Here is a 24,832-nt window from a genome sequence, read left to right as displayed (position 1 = left end):
AACTGTCTTACCAGCAAAGTTTGGATGTTGAAGTTGTCTCCAATCTTCTGGGTCTCAGAAGAGCCTGCGGTCATATTTTGCAGATTTGATAGCTCCTCTTGCTCATTTTTATAAGCCAGTTCAGATTTGTTCTCATTTTCCTTGACCTCATTCACTAACGTATTATCATCTGCTTCTACAAAGGTGAGCAGGAAAGTCTCGGTAGAGCTCTCAGCTTCTTCTACAGTCATAGCTTTTGAACCGTCTTCTTCCTCTCTTTCTATTAAGGTGCCAGTTTCCTGAAGATGGTCTTCCTTATACGTCTTCATCTCTTCCTCGATATCTCTTCTCTTCTGTTTCTCTTCTTCAAGCTCCCAGAGAGCATGTCTGAGCTCTTCTGTTACTTGGGCCCACCTGGAAAGAAGTTAATAATTATTTAATTCAAGCAAATACTGGACATATGTCCATATTTTTTAAAAAAATTCTCATTTTTGACGGCAACATCACTCCTACATTTATTTAATCAATAAATGGCTCAAACCTGACAGAGACGTTGACTAAGCTGTTAAAAGACTTCCATCAGAAACTGAATCACGATAAAAAAACTCCAACGCTAGTTTTTCCTTCATGACATCAGATGCAGAGCAGCACCTGAATAAACTTAATGTGGACTAGCTTTAATTAATTAATCATTATGAGGTTGATACAGTTAGAATAATCTGTTAAGGTATACAAGTAATCCTAAAAAAAAAAGTTAGTTCAGTTGATATTTCTAACTTTATGATGGCCTTTGAAAGTAAAAATTAAACAAATGAATCACAAGTCGTTTGGATTTTAAATTGTACATTTTATATGCAAGCAGAGATTATGGAAGGCAAACAATAACATGCAAAGTACATCTTATTACACACCTGCTCCTTGCTTCCTCCAGCTCTTCAGCACTCTGGAGGACCTCCTCCTTTAAGACTTCCAAATCCCGCTCCTTCAGAGCAAGTTCCTCTTGCAGCTCCAAACACTGCTGGTTCAGCAAGTCCTTCTCCAAGTCTGTCTTTTCAAACTGCTGCTGTGACATCTGACTCAAGTCCAGATCATCAGAACTGAAGTTCTGATGATCCCCAGCTTCCTTGATACTGTGTTGGGATGAGATGTTTTGCCAGTGCTCATTTTCTTCATAGGGACGGCTTGAAATAGACAGCAGTGGTTGATCTTGAAACGGATCACTGTTGAGCTCAAAACTGTTGAATCAAAGCCAAAAACCAGTCAGTTGATTTCAATATTACACACCTAAATTAAAATGCAAAGTTAAAACCTACAGATCCTTTCCTTACCTGTAGTCTGCAGAAAGGTCCAGCTGACTGCACAGTTCAGAACTTTCATTAACTACTGAAGATTGAGAGTATGCCAGGGGGGCTGAAGCCAGATATCGCTCCATTAGAATATCTCCTTGTATTGATGCATTTATGCCGTCCTGATCAAGTCCTCTTTCAACATTGGCTTCCTCTACAGAAGTCCTCTCAGAGCCAATACTAGCATTTGTGTGACTCGGATGATTTGCAGAATCTTTCAGTACTTTGACCTCCTCCTCTCTTTGCTGAAGTTCTTGTTCTCTTTGTTCCAAAATCCGACGGACAAGCTCAATCTCCCTTCTGTGTTCCTCCTTTAGCTTCTTCATCTCTTCCTCTTGTCTCTGCCTTTCATCCTCCATGTTCTGCAGGTAAAGGGCAGAGCCGGGAATATCCTCACTGGATCTCCTTTCCCCATTTTCTTCCTTTTGAAGTATTTGTCTCAGCTCATTTATCTCTCTGTCTAGCTTTGCTTTCTCTTCTTTGTGCTGCTGAACTGCAAGGCACTGAGTTTGTACTTGGCTTAACTGAGTCTGAAGATTTTGTAGCGTTGCCTCATTTTCCCTTGGTTCCTCTTCTCTGCCTTGCTTTTCTTTTTCCAGTAACAAAAGCACGTGGTGTTTTTTCTCTATCTCCTCTGCTAGTTCTGAATTGATACGTTGGTTCTTCTTTTTTTCTTCTTCCAACTCAAACCTTAACTTATGTAGTATAGTGTCAATCTCAGAGTCCCCATCAAGATTGAAGCCTTCAGGAACAGCACAAGAGCCAGAACTTTCATGTGTCGGATCTTCTGTCTGTTCCTCAACTAGGTTGTTTTTGAGATCTTGTGAAGGAAGTGAATGATGATGCTGACTGACACTGGAGACCTCAGCTCCTGACTGAACTTTGATTCGCTGAAATTCCACACTCGTCTGGGTGCAAAACAATTTGAAAAACAGAGTGAATTAAACAGACATGATGGCAATTCAGACAGATGCCAAAATACTACCATTAAAAAAAAAAAAGCTGTCACCTGCTGGAGTTGTTTTTGCAGAGCTCGAATCTGTTCAGCTAGAGAGTGGGCCTCCAGTTGAACCAGGTCTCTACTTGCCAGAGCCTCCTGGAGGTTGGAGCTGAGTTTGGCAATGATATCATTACGCTTCTCAACAGCCAACTGCAACTGCTGAAGATGCAAGGATGGAGGTGTGAAGAACTAAATTCAAAAAGATTATATTTACACCACAAGTTTAGATAATGGGCTGCATGGTGGGGCAGAGGTTAGCGGTCTTGCCTCACAGCAAGAAGGCTCCTGGTTCAAGTCCCGGCTGGGGGACCTGAAACAGAACACCAATGGGCGACCTTTCTGTGTGGAGTTTGCATGTTCTCCTCGTGCATGCGTGGGTTTTCTCCGGGGACTGCCATGTGCCCACTTTTAGATTTGTATGAAACATTATCTCATGTGTTACAGTGAATAAAAAAAAATCATGCAACACTATGGACAAAAATATTTTTCATTTTAGTCAAAAATGATACCTTGAGCTGTTCTTTGCCAGTCAGGGCAGCTAGCTCTCCCTCTCCCAAAACTTCCACAGGAGATGGGCTGCGCTCTGGAGTGGGAGGCTGTTTACTTGACTCATCCCCTTCAACATCTGAATCATCTGGCTTTAAGGCGTCCTGGAGAAATGAACCCAAACCATAAAGAACTCCTATTTTCATTTTGTCAAGAGTCATTTTAGCATTAGTTTCCGCCAACTTATATTTATGATTTACTAAAGTTGGTGAACCTTTGTAACAACAAAAAAAGAAACTACAAACAGCTTCAGTTAATCATCATGGTCACGTTGCTATGACAACATGCCCAACAGACAGTATAATGGTTAGTGACCTAGTTCTCCATTCTACGTTTATCGAGAGGAACAGGCAACATGTTTAAAAAAAAAAAAACATCCAACAGATTTGAACTACAACATAAAGTGAAGAGGATTTTGAAAATATTAGTAAAAAGTTAACTGTGAAAAGTGATCAACGAAAACACAAAGAATATTAATCAAGAGTCTGATGTGAATATACCTTGTGGTTGGTTTTTGTGGCACTTGCTGATGGAGGCGTTTGTTCTACGTGACAGTCTTGCGCTGGGCTGTCATTCTTCGGGTCAGTCGGACCCTTCCTCTTCTGCGTCTTTTTCGCCTCCCCCGCGTTGCTTTTCGCGCGCTTCTGTCTGAAGCTAGCAAGCTGCGCAGGAAGGACAGCGAGAGGTAGATGGACACGTAGGTCAAGACGACTGAGCACCAAACTATGAGCATGATGACGCTCAGGTGTCAGGGAGCAAAGGCTGAGCTTATCCAGTTAAGATTTCAAGCAACCAAAAAAACCCCTTGTAACATTATTATGCACTTTATACATAGATGTATATTTAAAAAGAAATGAAATATTAATAGAGTATGAAAAAGCCAGCAAAGCAAGAAGAAATTCCTAATTACACCCAAAATAGAGAGCACCTTAATCTGCAAAGACATGCATTTCATAATGAGGTGAAAATGCCAGCAATTCTCAGATCTCTTAAGAGCACAGCAGCCCCATGACAATCAGCTTTATATAACCCAGAATGAACAACTTCTGCAAACAAGACATGGAAAAAGACAGAAAAGTAGCCACATCTCTGCCAGTTTTCATTTTCTATCTTTGGGGGGGGGGGAAAGTCCAAATCAAAGTGATGCCTGCTACTTTTGAGATAATCTTGAAGTCTTTTACAAAAATCATCTTAACGTGGACATGGGACGTTACTCCTCAGCAAAAATACAATCCAGAATAAAGCAGAGTAAAATAGCCTGAAATCCAGAGCACAAAGTCAATCCCCTTCTCTGCTGAAGACCTCTTGTTGTATTGCAGCTCTCTTCTGGTTTGTCTCCTTTATAGTCTGCGCGAAACAGATTACAGCAGTTCTCATTGTGACAAAAGACACTGGATCATTTTCTGACAGTGATTCACTTCTTTCTATCGGTAAGCACAACAGTAAATTAATCCAAAAAATGTAGTTTTTTTACGGCTCCAGATGCAGTTCTTGCAGAGAGCTGGCAACCAAAGTGTCTTCTCTCTATCATATCCTAAAATTCCCAGCTGAAGCAAATGGACAGAGCTGAGAAATCTTCAAACTGTGTTGAGGCATATGTCTAGACCAAGAACAGAGGGTGGAGACAGAGATGCATTCATAGAGAGGAGGAGACAAACCTCCGTGTAATAAAAACAGCTCCGGATCAGTGCGCTCAATTCAATGTGAGATGACGTGGGATAAACATTTATTACTTTATTTATTACTCCCACATCAATCTTGAAAGACCTTCTTAGTTTGCAAAAAAAAAATTTCTCGGTTGAATGAATTGAATTTTCAAAGAGGAACTATTACTTTTGTATTTTTATTCTTTAATTACCAAGAAAATAACTCAATTGCTGTATATTTGCTTCCATATTGCCATCACACTGGCTGCCATAGAATATCAAATTGTAGAGAGACATCTGCCTGATAAGCTGTGTGTAGCCCAAGGCCATTTCCACACCACTGACATTCAGAGTTTACTCCAGCGGAATCAGATGTAACCAGGCAGCTTAATGCTGCTCCCATGTTGATAAAATCTAAACAAGAACATTTCTGAATTCATCAGGCCACATTTCTAGTCTGTGTTTAACTAATCTTTACACATTTGTGACGCCTAAAACAAAACAGAACAAGAGATTTTAACAGAACAAACAGAAGGCAACCTTCAGGTCTACATTACCATAGCAACATCATTTGCCGGGCTAAAGCACATTAGTTTAACCTCGTGAAATCTCATGAGCCCAGTGCACCACCTGATGGCTCCAAACCAGCATTACAAAGCGCACATTTCAGTGACACAGCAGTTACTACTTAAATGGACAGAATTCCTTCCAGCTAACATCGCTGATAATGTGAACACAAATATTTTGGTAAAGTGACGTGTGTCATAAATGGTAAGTTTCTGTTTCAAGTTCATCATTTTAGAAAAGAATAAAGCAGAAGAAAAAAATACATAAATAAGCAATTTTAGCATCTTCCTAAGTAGGCCTGTCTCAATAACCATTTTGTCTGAATATTTCTCTGCTTCTTTCTTAATTAATTATTATTGAAACAATGTTATGAAACTGAAGCAAAATTGATACCAATGTTTCATTGACTGACCAGACATGACATTGTGAGACTTAATGTATCATCAAAAATTTCCATTTGTGGTCAGTTCCAAAGATCTTTCAAAGAATTTGAACACACATAAATTCAGAATGAAGGTGTTGAGACAGGTCTGCATCCCAAAAAATGATTAAGAAAGAAAAAAAAAACAAGGACAGAAGACTAAGAAATAAAGTTCTATTGCTTTGCAACTGTAAATCCCTCTGCCAACCACACACATCGTCAATACTTACTGACTGGCGTTGTTGCAAAATAGAAGAACTCTGGTTTACAAAAAACAAACAAAAATAAACCCACAATATTTGTGTAAATTGATTAAAAATTGTATATGATATACCAATGTGGCACACTGCTATACATTACATATTTAACAGGATAGATATTAAATGAAATAATTTGAGAAGTATGCATATAGTAAAATTATTATCAACATGATCATAGAATTATAGTAGGCATATCTTCTTAATTGTTTGCCAATTATAAATGTCCCTTTTAGATTGAAAATGCAAAAAAAAAATAAATAAATAAAAATGTTTGCAAAACAGTTAATACACTTGAATTCATTGTTAAGATGAAGACCATAACGTTTATAAAGGTAATTTACTGTTTTCAAGACTGGACCACAGTTAAGTTAAGTTTTCCTACAGTTTACTTTTCCATTTGACTCCAAAGTTATGCTCTGCTCAAATATAATTTACGGATAGTTTAGTCCAGGGGTCGGCAACCTCTGATGTTAAAAGAGCCATTTGGCCCAGGTTTTTACAGACCATAACCCAGCCAGAGCCACAAATCACACTTTCTCTGTTAAAAAACTACACTATTTATGTTTTTGTGGCCACTAAAATATTAATTCAAAAAATTTAGCTTTTAAATACAATAATTGAACATCAACATAGTTTTTATTTTATTTGTAACAATTTTAACTTCTTTTTACTTAAGACAGCAGCTCATACAAGTTCATTTCAAAATAAAATACAGTGTGTCAAATAACATCATCCACTCTGAAAGTAGGTTAAACCTTTTAACCAAGTTACATGCCATGATAAAATTCTAAACAGATATGACAAAGCCTGTTTAACTAAAACAAAGGAAGTAATTAAAAAATCATTTTTTATTCAAAATGCATTTTTATTCCAGGCCAAAGAGCCACAATGGAGAAATAAAAGCCTCCAGTCCAGGCAGAGCCGCAGGTTGCAGACCCCTGGTATAATCGTCTAATAAAGGCTCACGCCAAAGTTTTTACTATGAAAAGTCCAGATGAAATTGCACAAAAAAATTCGGGAAACTCGGAACTGTTTTTTTAGCTTAAAAGATTTCTCGATTATTTAGGAACTTAGTGAATGTATATATTGTATGCAAAACATTACCCTTAACTCATAAGAAAACATTCGATTTATTAGCCAACCACCCAAGCAAGTAAACCGATTTCCCGAAGAGGACATCGGCAAGCAAACAATTGTAATGCACCAACTATGTGTGTTATTAAAAGGGTACAATAACCCCTGAAAATGAATAACTTTGTGGTAAATAAACGTGATGCTAGCCGTTAGCACTAATGTGTTAGCATGTCTTCAATGTTCACAAACCTTAGCTCGCCCAGCTTCTAACTTCCTTTGCCGTTCATCTTCATCCATGACTTGATTTTATAAGGCTACCAGTTAGGACATTGTTCAAAGGAAAATAAAAAAGTTAAATCGCACATCAAAATAACTTGTCTCAACAATGTTTGAACCTCTATGGCTACACACAACTGTCAATAGATAAGATTCAATATGGCCGCCAAGACTGTTCAACTCCGCCCTTATCGGGTTTGTTTGGAAGTAAGAACCAATCAAATAGCGATATATTTTGATTTCAGCCAATTAAAATAGACTATACTAGGACAACTTACTCTCCTTGTACTGCGCACCAATCAGAAGTAGAGCACTAATAACCAATAAGGATAGTGAATTGAGCCGCCGGATTTTAACAGACGACTGATTTAGCCAATTCAAAGTTAGGCCCTTTAACAATAATAATAATAATAATAATAAATAATAATAGTAAATTGTTATTAATGACTGTTTTCTCCTTTGTGGGATCAACAAAGTTTTCTATTTAAAAAAAAATATATGATTGAATATGTCCTTCTATACTTAAATATTAAATATATACATTTAAAGAGATGGAGCCGGTTTAGCTCGTGCTGGTTTGCGGCGCCTTCCGTCCGTGAAACCCAGGTTCAAATCCGGGCTGCTCCCTGTTCCCCTCTCTACCTCCGTGCCGGTCCCAAGCCCGGTTGCCTTGAGAGGGTTGCGTCAGGAAGGGCATCCGGCGTAAAACATTGCCAAGTTTACCATGCGACTCGTTCGCTGTGGCGACCCCTGATGGGAAAAGCCGAAAGGGAAACAACAACAACAACATTTAAAGAGATAATAGTTTTGCAAAAAGATTTGCTGCCAAGGATTTTCTTTTTATTTACATAGTTTAGATGAGATTTTCAAGGCATTGCATTTAGTTCATACCTTTTTTGCAGAATAAGGCCTGACTTCTTAGACCATAATAAAAAAACATAATGTCTAAGTTTTAATGTGTCTTTCTCCTGATAGACTTTATGTATGCTATTAATCCAATAGTTATCAAATGCTTCATTGCCTAAAATTAAATATTAAAATAAAATAAAAAACTGAAGGTAAATATTGTTTTATAAACCATAAAAAAGTATGTAAAGTTTGTTTTTAAACTGATCTAAAAGATCCTTACAGTTGCAAAAAGCCCGGAATTGCCAAAATTAAAGACATACAGTAGTTTGTGAATGCACAGACAAACTATGGCCAGGTGAACACATTTTAATGTAATTTTGTTTTTTCTGTAATTGATATGTGGCATCCCACACCAAGGTAGTGGGAATTTTACACATTTGATTCAACAAACATGAAATTTAATAGTAGCCATTTTAAAGGTGAAATCTTATTTTTCATCGATAAAATAGTAGTGTTTTTCAGAGGGGTACTTTTAACAACCTATTGTCATTTAATCTAAAATGAGGATAATTGAGACTTCCTATCTAATTTGAGATTAATACAATAATTTAGACAAGAAAAACAAAGTTGCAGTGCATTTAATAGATGAATTCACAACTGTACAAAATGGCATCATACAGGATTTATAAAACAATAATATTTAAAAAATAAAATAAAATAAATCACTGCATCCTTAACCATCAAATCCCTTTACATGAAATGCACCAATGCTTCCCTATTTCTGTCCAAGTTTACTTAACTCACAGCTGTCGGGTATCATGACACTCCTTTTTTAAGGTAAAAATAACTTAAAAATATGTATTTGAAAATATAAAATGTAAAGTCGCATTCTCTTGATTTACAAATCATTAAAGTGCTTAATTTTTCAACAACATCCATCAACATCAATTGGCTTAAAGAATGATATAAATAAAATCTGACGTCAAGTAATTATAAAAGAAGTGAACGTGGGGTGGCTCTTTCAAATAGATGAATGAGCAAATGTTCATGCACTTGAATTTGCAGTTGCTCTAGTGGCAAAATTAAAATGACATGCATAAGAATACCTTTAAACAAACCACTGAAAAAAGTCCTTTGAAAGGTAAAAGTAAAAGCTAAAAATGAAATTCTTTGACTAGAGGACACAGAATGTAGCCAAACAGTTGTGTGAATCTTATTAGATCAGGCATGTCCAAAGTCCGGCCCGTGGGCCAAATGTGGCCCGCGTTCAAAAATTTATCGGAACTCAGGCTCCTGTCATGAGATCATTTATATGTGATCCCCGAACACTTTCTAAAAATTGTGTGTACGATTTCTTGACAGTGATTGGTCAAATTCTGGCATTCTGTTTTTCATTAAATAGTTCAATTGCATTTAATTCTAAAAATAGGATTCAAAGAATGATTGGTTAGCCCTCACACGTTTTCACTTCACCAAATCTGGCCCTCCTTGCATAAAAGTTTGGAGATCCCTGTATTAGATCCATGATCTGTTTTGTGATTAATGTAAAATCAAAAAAACATTTGTGTCAGTTATCTTTTACAAAAGCATATTTCCACACCAAAGGATTTTCAGCTAAATTAATCAGCCAAGAACATTTACTAGTGCAGCCACAGATTCAAATGTCATGTAGATTTAATATCAGTAAACATCCAAAATGTTTGGGGGGAAAAAGATGAGGCAAAAAGCAAGTACAGACAGAGGACAGGCTGTGTACAATACCCTGCCCCTATTTAATTTTAACAGTTTTACACAAAACAATAATAATAAAAAAAGAAGTTCTGTGTACCCTCAATTCTAGAAGCTCCATGATTTTCTTTGTTAAAATGTGTCTGGTTTTTCTGCCGCTTGAAATGCTGTAGTAATTAGAGCTGATATGAAAATTAAGATCATTACATGAGCTAACTGCATTTTCCAATCCTGCAAAAACGTAGACAGACGGCTACCCCACTTGAGTTTTGGAAGGATGGCAGACATTGCACGTATATATCTCTGTCAGAAAAAATGTCAGTTCTGGGAAACATCTGAACCAGGATGTGGATGAGTTGGGTTAACAGTATGCCACAAATGGCTGGGTTACGTAACCTGAAATGAGACAAAGAGAGCATTTATTGAGGTCCAGCACATGCAAGCAAAGCAGTTATATCTATTGCATTAAGGGTGCTAACCTTGTGGATGTGAGGAGGCATTTCATCCTCAGAACTCTCTTCAGGCACAGCCTCGTGGTGTCTTGGTGCTGCTTGACCATCTACTGCCCATCCACCCATAGGTACACGAGCCACCCTTACTGGTCTTCCCACCGCATTGAAATGATCTAAAAACAGTTACAAAGACAAAAAAATGATGAAGTGCCAGGATTTTTCATAGATCTTTATACCACCTAAATACTGTTCGGTTAATTCTATAAGAAAAACATTTTAAAAAAATGAAAAAGCTGTTTATAATCAAAGCACAGAATACCTGTGGCGGGTCCACTGTGGCGCCGCTGACTCTGTGATTTTTCTTCCTCCTGGCCTTTGGGCTTACTGCTGTTAGCTGAAGTTGAAGTGGCACTTGGGCTGGACACCACGGTGGGAAAAGTGTGCGAGCGGGGGAAACTTTTCGACTGAGGATTGTGGTCGCTTCTTACTTCGTCTGGGATGCTGTCGCTGCTTTCGTCGCTCTCTCGTCTGTGCCACGTGTGGCGGGACAGCTCACCCCGAGACTGTTGTTTATGGAGCTTCAGGGAGCAAGGCACAACGAAGGGGATTACCGGTAAAAGTAATACGATTGATCAAATGAGTGACATATTCATAAACGGCAGGGGATTTACCTCATGTATGTAAAGTGCATGAATGCTCATCTCAGTAGAGGCGTACTCTGATAAAACCATGCTAGTAAGCTGGCCCTCCCATGCACTGCTGCCTGAGCTTACAGTGTGAGCATCAGTTCTGAGGAAAGAAGTAGAAAAATTTGAGGAAAATATAAAAACCGGACAAGCTGTGCACTAAAGAAGCAGCCAAATTAGCAGATTTGCTCACCCTGAACCACTCATTGCTTTGCCAGTGAAGCCACTAGCTCTCTGAGCCATACTCAGACTGCCTCTCAGATGAAGACTGCTGCTGACAGGAGAAAGGGAACGCAAGGCAGATGCTCCATCACTGCCAGCCACTGCATGGTTGATCAAAGAGTTGTCACAACCAAAATGAACTGAGGCCAGACTGGAGGGTCCTGCTAAGAGGTTTGCTACAAGGCTCCTTGGCTGTGACATGCAGAAAAGGAGAGCATTATACCTCTGAAAGGGTTAGGTTCAAACAAATATGCTTGAATCTTAGTTTTTTGACTTACTTCAGACTCTGACAGAGAGAGCGGATGTGTTTCAGAAGGGGCCCCTGCAGCCTCTCTGTGAACTCGCTCTTTCAGCTGGCTAATGAAGTGTGTGGTCTCCTGAGGAGGCTGCCAGTGTGGGTTGGTGATGGCAAAGTGCATCAGCGATAACTCTGTTTTCCCATCCTCTGCTTGTTGGTAGATAGAGGCCTCCGTCTTTCCCTCCGACATCCACTAATAAAGGAAAATAAAACAACAATTAATCTTGACATGCCACAATTTATAGTTTAAAAAAAACAATTGAGTTTTATCAGTAAAATCACCGCAGGATGTCCATGCTGCCTAATGTCCATCTGAGCAAAAGAGCAAGTGTCTCCGACTCCAATAACTTCTACAGTAAAGTTTCTGAAGAAATCGATGATCTCCAGAGATTTCCTCCTCAGACAGAAGATGAGAATGATGGGAGTCACCACAGGACTTAGCAGCTCTTCTAAAATAAACACCTGGAAGGAAATGAAACAGCAAAATAGTGCAACAATATAAACGGAAATGTTCCAGAAAAGATTAGTTTTCAGAAGAAATTAGGACTAAACTCTCCAACTTTTACATGTTGATAGTTCATTTGACTCCTATCTTGTTTTTAATGAAAGAAAAGAGGTTCATGAGAGTCACCTCATTTAAAGCTTAACCCGAAAAGGATCTAAAAATTGTCAATGCCTTTTGGAAAGCTCTGTCACTTAGCCACAAAAGTCAAATGTTTTACAGTGTGTGTTGATATTTGTTGCAAGAGCTTTTCTAACTCACTGCCTTGTACTGGAAGAGCTGTGAGAACTGGTCTCGCGTCTCATATCTGTGCGCATTGCCCTGCCAGTGGTCCGGCATGTAGTGAATGTGAGCCAGGATGACCCGCAGCAGCTGCTCAGGACAAAACACCATGTGCTTATCCGGGATAAAAGATCTGTAGGGAAACATACCAACAACCACATGGACGTTATTGAACTATTAACACTATTTTTTGATTATTAAACAAAAAATCAATTTACAGATACAGAGAAACAAAGTTTTAGTCTAAAAGTCCTAAAAAATTCCTTTTCAATTTGTGACTTTAGATTATTCATTAGCTGAAAAATAAAAGCATCTTTAAAACTTTAAAATTTCAAAAGATTTTTACAATAAGGCTTTAGATCTAAATAATTTTCTTAAATGACTAATTAATTGGGAACACTTTTAGAAAATAAACCAACATGAGATTAATAATAATACCTCTTATTTTCCCCTCAGGGGTCGCCAAATCAGCTTCCTTCATCTAACCCGATCTTCTGCATCCTCTAATCTAGCACCTTCATGTCCTCATTTACTGCATCCATAAACCTCCTCTGTGGTCTTCCTCTAGACCTCAAATCTTATAAAAGGATATCCCAATAAATAGAATTAAGATTTCCTTAGTTAAATGATACTGTTGCTTAAGTATTTGACTGTGTGTAATGCAAAATGAACTACAAACCAGCTTTAGCTTTAAAAAAAAAGAATACAAAATAACTGATAGGAAAATCTGAAAGGGCAAACTGATCCTTACCGACAAATGGTGATACACACTCCAAGCAGAGTAATGGATGACAGCACATGCTCTACTGCAAGAACATCCTCATCGTAGATGGTCAGAGCAATGAGAACGGCCAGAAGAGATCCAGCAAAAAACGCAATATTTTTGGCAACAACTGTCAGCAGCGGGGAAAGAAAACAGTTCATGTACTTAGAGGAAGCCTGAAAAACAGAGGAACACAAAATGAACAGGGAAAATGAAGAATATAGTGAACTTTATAAGCAAGAACAAGACAATGGTATAGATGTAAAAAACAAAACAAACTAAATAAGCAAGTCTGCAGTAATCAGTCTGCCGTAACCTTGTAGCCTTTACTGAGGCGTGACATGAGCTCATGGTCCAGCTCGTTAAAATGACGCAAGTAACACCGACCGTAGAGAGACCAACATCTTGCCCCAAGAGAACCGGGCTCTCGCTTGATCACCTGCACACATAAACAAACAAAAACGCTCAAAATAATCACCAGCTAAGTAACTAAAAAACTCCTGTTTATTTTTTGGTGGGTGGAAATGATTTACCTCAGTATAGCTGAAGAAAGCATAAAGAATTTGCCAAACCAAAATGACCGGACACAGAAGCAGATTGGCAATTCCAATCCACAGAATCCGGGATGCCAGCCTGTCTGCAAGCTCAAGCCTGTTTCCTCCTCTCTTATACTCTGACTTTAAACTCCACTCATTCTCAAAAAGAGAGCCTACAGGGAAACAAAAACAGCATAAATAGAACTTTTATTCACCTGTAAATAGTGTAAACATGACCTTAATACATTGATGCATTTACATGAGTCATAAACCAACATGAAACTTTTAAAATAAAAGTCACAAACAAACAAACCTGGGCCCCAAAAGAAGATGAGCTCAAAGTTGTATTTGAGACCCCGAGTGAAAAACACAACTTCTCCGAGAACAGGAAGTCGAAATCGCACAGGCAGAAGAGATTTATTCACCATGGCAACCTGAAGAAGCACAAGAATAAAAGTTTGCTATAAAAGTCACTGAAAACATACACAGGTCTCACTACGATTCCACCACAAATGTACACACCATGTAGTTTTTAAAGCGGAGGATGCGATGATAAATGTCGAGCTCTGTCAGTTCCTTCTTGTGAATGCAGATCTGGTGCTCCTTCTGAATCTCTATGATCCTGGCCTGAACTTCCTGCCATGTTGCGTAGGGAAGCTCTGACTGAAGCACAAAAGCACCAAAACTGTAAGAGGTTTGGCACTACGGCTTGTTAACATCTCATGTCCCCGCAGCAACTAGTGGGAAAATTCCAACATTTGTCCGTCTCACCATAGACATCTTCAGGGCGTTTTTGTAGAAGGATCGGATCTCCCAGTAACAGCAGACGTTGTAGAAGAATTTGACCAGGCGATGGAGCCAAAATACCCCGGAGATGATCAGGACAAAGATCACAAATCCATTATCTCGAATACTGAGGATAAGAAGAATGAATTCAGTTTTCTTAGACAGATGTGAAAATTAACTAAATTGATTCATCTTTAAAAATATCTGATATTTATCAAAGAGCTTAAAAGTCCCCTAAAAACAACAACTCTTTTTTTTTTTTAAAGACAGCAATGTCCCTTCAAGATAAAACTTTTGTTTTTTGAAATATTAATCATTAAAAATAGTTTTTGGTTTAATAACCAAGGGAAATTATACAATTAATGATAAAAGATAAAGCTTACAAACAAAAAAACAGCTATAGTGGTTGCCTCTGGTAACAGTTTTATGATCCAGGCTTGATTTAGGTATTTGGGCAAATGTTCGTAAGTAAAAACTAGTTGATTTGAATACAAACATTAGTCTTTTTCTACAATAATTGTTCTTGTCAAATACATTTATACTGAGAGATGATCCTGCTCAGACCTGGGATGCTCAGATTGTTAAGAGTGGTTCAGAGAACATGGAAAAACTAAAACATCACATGCTGCAGAGATTAGACTGAGACCATGATTATCATGTCTTATATATCATTTGCAAGGAAAGATTTCCAAAAAGAAGATTCTTCCAATGTCAGGAGCTTGAAAGAAAATTAGACCTAAATTTGGATGGAATAAAAATGGTTGTGACATTCCATTACCTTATCAAAATCACATTTAGATGGGTAATGTAAGCTGGTTTCTAGGAGTCGAGTGATTAAAGCTACATTTATTTGTGCTAGAGTTATGATTCGGTATAAAAAGCTTTACAAACGAAGCGTCAAACTCACCGAGCACTGCAAACATCCATAGGAATCAACGCATCTGGCAAAGTGACTTTAGAAGAATCTGTGTGGTTTACAAACTTGTTGGCAAAGAGGACGTCATAATCCACACAGTTGGCAAGGAACACAGTGAAGCAAACCACAAACAGCAACTGACTGCACAAAAACAGAAGTACGGAGGCGAATAAAGGGGTGAGGGGGGAAAGATAAAAAAACTGGAATTTAAAATAAAAAGGTTTCAAATCAGCATGTTGGACTACTGAAGGGCAGAATACGTACACCAACTCAAAGAGCTCTCCCAACAGCATGCAGGTGAATCCATTTTTCTGATGGAGGTTATAGACGTAAAAGTAATTAAGGAAAAGTCTGAATGGAAATGTACAACAAATTTCAATTTGCTATTTGTTGGAACAATTAAGTATAAGGATATTCTTTGGAAAAACAGATCCAGGTTCTCTATGTGGTGCCAGTGGGCTGCAATGGAATCGTTTTGAAAATTAGTACATCATGAAGACGAGTCTCTGTTTCTATGATTTGTCTAACGTTTGACCCAGGGGGTGTCATACATTTGGCTCCTTCTGCGACATGCATTAGCAGGTTCTCCTCTCCAGGAGGAGAGTCGCTGTAGGACGCTTCCAGACGCTGGTACTCCGTGTCAAAGTGTGCCATGGCGACAGCAGCTTCGGCCTCACGGGGCAGCCACTGCTACAGACTGTCAAAAACAGAGCCCAGAGAGATTCAAACACAATGGATGGATAGATTTATGTAGCTAATTGATAATGAAATACTTTCTCTCTCTAATAGGTTAGCAGTGGGGGTGTTTCTACATACTTTTCTGTCTCAGTTTTTTTAATAAACTTGAAAGTACTTGAAACTTTTAACCAAAACTAAGTGGGCGTTGTCTTAAAAGATGTGTACTTAAACAATGCTATAACCATAACCCTTAACCCCAGTCAGATCAACTGTTTCCTACATGTGAGTTTTGATTCATCAGGGTTTTTTTTTCCTGTCAAGCATTTTTAGTCATTTTGGGGTCAAAACAGGAACCTAAGACTGGAAAACATGAGTCTATGAGTGTGATGCTTCATTATGCAGGTAAATAAATCAAATTGACTTACATCCTTATCAGAGTAGTGCAACCCATCCTGCTATGGGAGGGAATGGGGGCCACATTTCCAGCTGGAGAAAAATAAGAATGATTACAAAAAAAACTCAAAACAAAAACACAAAGATCCTTTGCTGCCTCGTAGTGATAGGAGGTAGACGGATTTCGCATCGTGGGAACAACAATTTAAAGCTAACACACCCTAAAATACAGACATAGCTACATTTTATTTTTACATTATATTATCTGTGATTAGGCAAACCAAGGAAACAACACAGAATGGTTCGTGCTTTGTTGTCGTGTTTTGACAGCGCGGGCCTACCTGCCTTTCTCAAAAAAATAAAATAAAAAAACACCTTTGACGTCCCGCAGCATAAAGCTCTAACCGTCCGGTTCTCCTTCTTCCCCTGGGTCACTCAAACATGAGGAATTTCTTTCTGCGATTTGGTCCTAATTTCGATTTTCCGACTTCCCAGCTGAACTCAAACACTCGCCAGTTTCATTTTCGAAACAGCAAACACTGATGCCTGTCAGGTTTGAAGGACGGAGACTCCGTCCAATCAGAAAGAGAGATTCCAGACTCAAAGAAATTTGAGCCAATCACGTGCTTAAGGAGGCGGGGATTTAGAGTAGCGTTTTGTCTCAATGACAAACCCCTGTGGTGTCTACTGCCACCACATGGTAGATTGGTGATACTACAAACATTTCTGTCAAATTGTCTCAAATCATAATTGAGTTGACGTATATTCATTTCAATAAAGATATTGTAATAAAATAATAATTGAATCCATAAAAATACATAAAGCTGTTTTAGGTATTTAGAAATAAGATATTAGTATAACTAATATAACCAATTGTTTCATTAATTTCAAGTGAAGTTCTCATTTAATTAAAAACAAAAAATGGAAAATAATAGGGGTGTAATGATTAGTAAAATAAATTGTAAAATTGTTTTGTATTCCTACAATTCAAACAGATTGATCTGTCTGAGGCAAGTTGTTTCTTAAATAAAATAAATTAGTTACAGTATAATCGATGTCAGAAAATACCATTCGGATTGAGGCACTGTTGGTTTATTTTACTATAACATAAAAACGATCAAGTGACATCACAGAGGCAACACACATGTGATGGCGGCAAAAAAGATAAATCCATCATTACAGTCCACTGTGTGGAAACACTTTGAATTTTGCAAAGACATGTGAACATACAGTGTGGCAGAATGTTTGAATAATGTTCCCTTTGAATTATTTTGATTTAGAAAAACAACATTGATTGTGCACGCATTTAATTTACACATGATTATCTTGCCAGAAATAAAGGGAATCTATAAAACTTCACTTCACCGTTCAGTACCCAGGTATTTATCTGAGCCACACTGACTAAAGATGATTTGGATCGATTCTAGGTCAGTGAATCGGATCGTTAAAAATGAACCAATATCGACTATGAATTGCATCGGCAAACACAATATACATCAAATTGTTGAAAATATGAATTGTCACCCCCCTTATAAAATAACATTAAACAATTTAGCTACATTTTACAGATGCATTTTTATGTGTGAGGTTAATAATAGGCTTTGTATAAAACAATATTTGCCATCTTTAAAAAGATATGACTAAAACATATGATGGCAAATTTGTATTCAACTATTTTTAATTTAAGAGCAACTTTTCTGGTTGCAACACCAAATATTTTTGACTAGTGAACAAATAATTGTAAATGTAAATAAATATGCTTGAATGTTCTCTTGTTATCAGATCTGCTGCTAAAGAAGGAGAATGGTCTTATGAGTCAAGTGTTTCCTGTGCACAGTATTTCTGTCAGCACAAAGAGATGAGTAGCAGCGCTGACTCCACAGAACAAAGATTATGCTCTGCAAAGCCAAGTGCACCTTCTGTCATTCACGGCCTTGATGAATATTCATATGTGAATATTGAGCCTGACGAATGGCAGCTGGGCCATAGTTCACTGTACGGAAACAATGGTCACACTTTTACTTTATTCTGTTGTGATGAGGATTAAATAATCAAGAGGGAAACAACAACTACCCTCCACGTAAATAGTTAAAGACTGGATCTGCATACAATATGGAACCAACTTGGAACCAAACACGGCGATTGTCTAAAGTCCTCATAACATAAAATGAAAAAATACTTTTATTTTGCAAATCTCATGAGTTTTTAATTGTATTTAGCCAAAAATCAAAGATATAGTTTTTGGTGTGAACAAAATAAACGTTTTCTGCCTAAATGAATATGAACATTACAGTTATATGTTTTCCTTATCATGAGAGATGAATAATTAGATCAATTGTAATCTCTTTTGTGCGTGTGGGTGGGGTGGGGTGGGGGTTGGGGGGCATATTGCAAATTCAGGTTTGGCTTTATTGATAATTTTAATCTCTTTTGGAACCGCCCCTCTTTTTATCGACCTGACGGTCTTCACCCCAGCCCTCTCGGAACCAATATTTTAACTGCTAATATCCAACACACTGTGCATTGTTTTAAAGAGGACTGACTAGTAACTCCCAATACTCCCTCAGAACCAACATCTGCAGTGCCACAGCAAAACTCTGTCAACTCCCTCAGACCCCCCTGCCAGATATCCCACAAGCCATCACCACCACATGTCACCTTCACCATACCCTCTGTTATATCCACACGAACTATCTACCCTAGGAAACGTATCAAGAACTATAATAACCTTAAAACAGTGCACATCCAGAACTCAACCAATCACCATCAATCCAGTCACAGCAATAAATCAACCAATCTGAATTTGGCACTCCTAAATGTTCAATCACTTTCAAACAAATCATTTCTTATACATGACTTTATTTTAGATAACAATCTTAATGGCCTGTTTTTAACAGAAACCTGGAACTCTGGTCCACCAATCTCTCTGTCAGAGGCAACCCCTCCCCTTTTTAACTTCACAAATAAGGACAGAAAACAAGGCAGAGGTGGTGGGACTGCTGTAATTTTATCTGCAGGTATTGGTTTTAAAGACATCATATTTAATGAATATCCTTCTTTTGAATATCAGGCCATTGTACTCAATAATCCCGTCATGTTGTGTTTGATCGTGTACAGACCTCCTAAATATAATTCATCTTTTATTTCTGATTTCTCTGATCTGCTTTCCTCAGTATACATGGATTTTAGTAAAATAATGGTTCTTGGGGATTTTAACTTACACATCGATGACCCTTCAGAAATGTATGTCCGTGATTTTGTGAATATTTTAACAGTTATGGACTTTGTTCAGCATGTGAATGTGCCCACCCACAACAGAGGTCACACTCTGGATCTTATCATTACTCACGGCCTGAAGGCCACAGTGACCTCTGTTGTGGATGTGGGCATTTCAGACCATTCGTGTCTATTTTTTAAGGTGCATGACTGCATAATTGAGAGGCTCCCTGAGAGAATCATTAGAAGGCGCCGTCTACACCCTGAAGTGGCTGCAAACTTCATCTCACATTTGGAAAATCAGCAACCAACTTTTTCATATCCATCTATGGACTCATCAATTGAACATTTTAATAATAAACTCACAACAATTCTGGACAAAGTTGCCCCATTAAGGTTGCATACAGTTAAGGAGAAAACTCCGCCTCCCTGGAGAACAGAAGATATTAGGAAGCTCAAAAGAACGACAAGGAGGGCAGAACGGCACTGGCGGAAAACAAAACTCACCATACATCGCCAAATCTTTAGAAACACCTTAATGCATTACAATAATTCCATTAAAAAGGCAAGGCAAGACTATTTCTCAAAGTTCATCGCAGAAAATCAGTCAAAGCCAAAAATCCTCTTTGCTACAATAGATAAAATAATAAACCCAACCTCTGGCCCACCATCCAACTTTGGCAGTAAAACCTGTGAGGAGTTTGCAGTCCACTTCACCACTAAGATAGATGACATTAGGTCATCTATCATACAGGGGAGGGATCAACAACCCCCCGTTGACCCTTCTACTGTATGTCCTCCTATCAGTGAGAAAACGCTCGACAGTTTTGTTTTGATTGACGCTGCAGCACTCAGAAAAGTGATGTCCCAAATGAAAACAAAAACGTGTTCTCTTGATCCCATCCCCACCTCACTTTTTAAGTCAGTTTTCACATCATGTGAGGAAGAGCTACTAAACATTTTGAACTGCTCTCTTCAGACTGGAGTCTTTCCTGCATCCCTAAAGACTGCTCTGGTGAGGCCCAGTCTGAAGAAAAGTGGTTTAGATGTGTCCAATTTAAATAACTACCGGCTGGTATCCAACCTGTCATTTTTAAGTAAAATTTTAGAAAAGCTTGTTTTTACTCAGCTGAATGATTTTATTAATGAAAATAACATTTTAGAAAAGTTTCAGTCTGGTTTTAGATCTCATCACTCAACAGAGATGGCACTTGTCAGGGTCTTAAATGATCTCAGGTCCAATGCTGACATGAAGAAAGTATCTGTACTAGTTTTACTGGACCTGAGTTCAGCCTTTGACACAGTGGACCATTCAATCCTTTTAAATAGACTTCATGACATGGTTGGAATTACTGGTACAGCTTTCAGTTGGTTTGAATCTTACCTTACAAACAGAGATTTTATTATTAATCTAAATGATTTTTCATCTGAAAGGCATAAACTGACATGTGGGGTTCCCCAAGGTTCCATCCTGGGCCCAACACTTTTTAATCTTTACATGCTTCCGCTTGGTGATGTCATCAGGAGACACGGCATTAACTTTCATAGTTATGCCGACGACACTCAACTGTATGTAGCTGTGTCTCCTGATGACACTGGACCCCTGGATGGCCTTTTAAATTGTATTTTAGACATTAAAATGTGGATGGGAGAGAACTTTTTGCAGCTCAATCGGGACAAAACTGAAGTCTTGGTAATCGGTTCTGAGGCTGAGAGAGATAGGGTCCAATCTTATCTGTCAACCCACTCTATGACTACACGTGACACAGTGAGGAACCTCGGTGTGATTTTAGATGCAGATCTTAGCTTTGACCAACATGTGAATCAACTAACTAAATCTGCATTTTACCATCTAAGGAATATCGCCCGAGTGAGACCCTTTCTCTCCAGAGCCAGTGCTGAAATCCTAATCCATGCTTTTATTACATCAAGGATAGATTATTGTAATGCCCTCCTTTCTGGTGTAAAGAAAGCCACTCTCAATCGCGTGCAGCTAGTCCAGAACTCTGCAGCACGCCTTTTAACGAGAACCAGGAAGAGGGAGCACATTACACCAATCTTAAAATCTTTGCACTGGCTCCCCGTCAGCTTCAGGATTGATTTTAAGATTCTTTTAATAGTTTTTAAGAGTGTCCATGGTGTTGGTCCTTCTTTTATATCCGACTTGCTTTTAACGTATGAACCTCCTAGAGCCCTTAGGTCCTCAGGTGCAGGCCTGCTGAAGGTCCCCAGGGTCAGGACAAAAAACCACGGCGAGGCCTCATTTAGATACTACGGGCCTCGTCTGTGGAATGGTCTACCTGAAGATGTGAGGGCTTCATCAACTGTGGAGGTTTTTAAAAAGAAACTAAAGACACACCTTTTTAAAATAGCTTTTAATTAGATTTTATCCCTTTTTATGTTTTATGATGTTTTACTACATCATTTTTAGCATTTTACTTGTTTAATCCACTATTTTCTATTCTTATATTTTATGGTATTTTATCACATATATATTTATTTTCATTCTTTTTACGTTTTATGATGTTTTATTACATCATTTTTAGCATTTTACTTGTTTAATCTACTATTTTCTATTCTTATATTTTATGATATTTTATCACATATTTATTCTTCATTCTTTTTACGTCTTATGATGTTTTTGCACATCATTTTATCATTTTATCATTTTATTTGCTTAATCAAGATTTATGATATTTTACCAAATATTCTTTTTATTTCTAATTAGACTGTTTTCGAGTGTTTTCTCACCCTCGGCTGGGGTGTTTGGGTCTATACTGACACCCCTGCTGAGAGGAGGACAGGGCAGACGGCGCTTTCTGGTTTCTCTTGATTCTGGTTTCTCTTTGTTCTGCTTTCTCTTTACTTTAATCACTAATTTATTATCCACTGGTGTTTGTCTTTGTGTATTTTATTGCGCGGGGCTAATTGAATGTATTTTATTGTATTTTATTGCTTTTGTTTTTGTTTTTATGTACAGCACCTTGAGCTGTCTTCTCGTCATGAAAGGTGCTATATAAATAAAATTGATTTGAATTGATTTGATATGTCTGAAAGCATGTATGTTCTGCTGAAGGAAGTGGCCGGCTGATTAAATTACCCCAACAGCCTGTTGGGAATTACAAGGTTTTACTGACAGCTAAACAGGCTGTCTTGCTGCTGTGCAACCCATGGGTGGTGCTGGGAAAGCAGGAGTGGGGGCAGGGTGTGGAAGTTGGGGGTTCTGTGATGGAGGGGCAGAAAGAGAATCCGGATGAGGTCATTTCTCCAGAGTGATTGATTCGATTCCTGTTCATACATTGCGCCCATGTAAACCCAACTGAGCAGGTATGAATTCTCCTCTTCTCCATCTCCAATTCACACAGGGGACCTGATCACAGCCTCAGATCTACAAATGATAAGGATGCGGGATTCCATGTTGTTTGGAGGTGTCCAAATTTTAGATTTGTAAACTTAAATCACTTTAGACAGCCTTTTTTTTATTATGAAAGATTAAAAAAAATTAAATATAGCACAATCATTCAGCTTATATTCATGAAAAGTCAGTCCATTGATTGAATTGCTGTCATGCTTCAAAATCAATAAGTTTTAATTACCTGCTGAAAGCTTTCAGCTTATCCCAAATGATTTCTTGGGAGTTATGGTTAGAGGTTACACTGCTCTTTGTAGGGTCCCTTTATTTTGAAACCTTTCTCACTATTGTTTTTGGTGGTTCTGTTAGAACCCTTGACTGTGTGATATGAGAACTGGACCGAGTGAGTTTGAAGTCACCCATAAAAAATGTCTTCCTTCCGGTTTCAACCCAATGAATTTTATTCAGTCACCATTTTTTCACGATGCGTACCTCGCCATGTTTAAGCCAGATAATCTCAGTGAGCAGTATATAGTATAAAGGTATTATCAGAAAATCACTCTCACCAATCAGGAGTGAGCTTATTGAAAGTTCACAACCGTACCACTTGAAACCCGATTTCATTGAGGCATCTGATTGGTCAGTTTATAACCTTAATAACTTGCAATGAAGACATAATGTGACTGTGGAGCAAGAGTGGTTATTCTGAATAGCTGTTTATATCTCTGTAGAAGTCTATGGGATTTTGGCTTCTTGAAGCTAGCGGGTACTTCCTGTTTGGAATGCCGGGGGGGGTCACTCAGTTTAGTTTCCTTATGGTTTCAAGAGTGTTACAGCCTTTGAGCAAACAAGGGAGGAAGAATGATTCCTTTTTTTTAACTTATTGCGTTATGGTCAATGGTTATGGCAAAATCAGAGCTTTCTGCAATAACTGTACTGGTCGACGTTTTTAGAACTGGAAGTACATAATTTTCTAGACGGAAAATGTGTTTTTTCTTTGTTTATATTAATTTAATCTGTAAAAAAAAAGATGGATTATAGTACCTTTGAAGTTTGTATTAATGGCTAGGAATGAGTTTTCAATAAATGGGAGATATTTATAAGGTGCAAGGTACCGGCCAAGTGCCCAGGGACACTTCAACACATGATCAGCCAGAACACACATTTGAAATTAAGTGCCTGAACTTAGTGTGTACCACACAGACAGTTTCCTCAATGTGCTGTCTGGACTCAATATTAGTTTGATTCCAGACAGCGTTAGTTTTGCATAAAGAGAAATGGAGAGACTCAACTGCTCCTGCAACAACAATTTGGTTCCACCTCCAAGATGATGAGCTGACAAAAGGCAGGAAGTATGCAGTCACTATGTGGAGAGAGTGCTCGACCTCAGTATCAGCCAATGTAGCACAATAAAAATTAATTGTGAGCCTTTTAAAAAAAATCTGTTGCACACATCCTTCTAACCACTCGCTAGGAAGTCTATTGACTTTGTGCATGTCTGGGAGACCAGCTGCATGGCTTCAGGAAAAACACACACCAGGGAGTTGCTACCAGTGCTATGAGAAAATCATTGTCTGTCCTTGCCTCATTGTAGGTACTGTTTGGGGACTTAAGAAAAGCCAACGTTTCCTCAAAGATCCTTTACACCCAGGACACAAGAACTTTGAACTGCTACACTGGATCAGAGGATAGGAGTAAACACACCACACTTCATTTGCATTTGTTGAAAGGTGTTTATGTGTATTTAATCTCTGCTGTCATCATCAGAGAGGAGCCTGAGTACTGTTTGACTGTCACCAATCACACAAGTACAAATATGTTTTTCAGAACCTGAGCAGTGCCAACCACTAGTGTTGTGGAGTGTTTGTCAGAGGACCATGTGCTCATAACTACTAATCCAAAAAAGTAGGACAAACAAATGTCTGTCTATGAATGGAGCTTTCAGTTTGTGTAGCATTTCTCCATGTTGTTTACTTATGTTTTTAACATGTTTTTGTGGCCTTTTTCTCAAGACGGAGGACATTTAAGAACAAAATTGAGGTCAAAATTGCATTTCTG

The 24,832-nt window shown here is 38.2% G+C and overlaps 2 protein-coding genes across 8 annotated transcripts in view; both read right to left on the bottom strand.

The window, feature by feature from the left end:
• The window catches only part of LOC111946865 (A-kinase anchor protein 9-like), a 31,952-nt gene extending 24,676 nt beyond the window's left edge, over nucleotides 1–7,276 (bottom strand). For 3 of the 4 annotated variants that reach the window (XM_023951919.1, XM_023951920.1, XM_023951922.1), the window contains exons 1-8: nucleotides 7,089–7,265; nucleotides 5,736–5,765; nucleotides 3,372–3,533; nucleotides 2,835–2,975; nucleotides 2,335–2,484; nucleotides 1,308–2,233; nucleotides 891–1,214; nucleotides 12–393 (exon numbers count right to left, since the gene is read on the bottom strand). In XM_023951919.1, the coding sequence (XP_023807687.1) occupies nucleotides 12–393; nucleotides 891–1,214; nucleotides 1,308–2,233; nucleotides 2,335–2,484; nucleotides 2,835–2,975; nucleotides 3,372–3,533; nucleotides 5,736–5,765; nucleotides 7,089–7,136 (2,163 nt within the window). In that variant the 5' untranslated portion in view covers nucleotides 7,137–7,265. Of the gene's footprint in view, nucleotides 1–11; nucleotides 394–890; nucleotides 1,215–1,307; nucleotides 2,234–2,334; nucleotides 2,485–2,834; nucleotides 2,976–3,371; nucleotides 3,534–5,735; nucleotides 5,766–7,088 lie in introns of all 4 variants that reach the window. The other variant, XM_023951921.1, reaches the window with a different exon arrangement.
• Nucleotides 7,277–8,586: 1,310 nt separating this feature from the next.
• On the bottom strand, nucleotides 8,587–16,760 carry atg9a (autophagy related 9A). 4 transcript variants are annotated; one of them, XM_011490102.3, is made up of 20 exons: nucleotides 16,548–16,760; nucleotides 16,239–16,299; nucleotides 15,687–15,832; nucleotides 15,551–15,594; nucleotides 15,400–15,464; nucleotides 15,127–15,276; nucleotides 14,205–14,346; nucleotides 13,956–14,096; nucleotides 13,747–13,867; nucleotides 13,431–13,606; nucleotides 13,214–13,336; nucleotides 12,886–13,073; nucleotides 12,114–12,267; nucleotides 11,633–11,812; nucleotides 11,331–11,543; nucleotides 11,024–11,244; nucleotides 10,816–10,933; nucleotides 10,464–10,722; nucleotides 10,172–10,317; nucleotides 8,587–10,088 (listed from the first exon to the last, which is right to left on the bottom strand). In XM_011490102.3, exons 3-20 carry the CDS (start codon nucleotides 15,787–15,789, stop codon nucleotides 10,080–10,082), a joined length of 2,553 nt encoding a protein of 850 aa, XP_011488404.1. In that variant the 5' UTR covers nucleotides 15,790–15,832; nucleotides 16,239–16,299; nucleotides 16,548–16,760; the 3' UTR covers nucleotides 8,587–10,079. The 4 variants fall into 4 exon arrangements, with proteins under 4 accessions (XP_011488404.1, XP_011488402.1, XP_011488403.1 ...); XM_011490100.3 differs by lacking the exon at nucleotides 8,587–10,088 and having other exon boundaries at nucleotides 10,112–10,317; XM_011490101.3 differs by lacking the exon at nucleotides 8,587–10,088 and having other exon boundaries at nucleotides 10,112–10,317; nucleotides 16,582–16,760.
• Between the last annotated feature and the right edge of the window lie 8,072 nt (nucleotides 16,761–24,832).

The sequence above is a fragment of the Oryzias latipes genome, chromosome 22 (assembly GCF_002234675.1).
Source record: "Oryzias latipes chromosome 22, ASM223467v1".
Taxonomy (NCBI): domain Eukaryota; kingdom Metazoa; phylum Chordata; class Actinopteri; order Beloniformes; family Adrianichthyidae; genus Oryzias; species Oryzias latipes.
The sequence above is the reverse complement of the archived record's forward strand: the minus strand, read 5'-3'. Positions and strand labels throughout refer to the sequence as shown.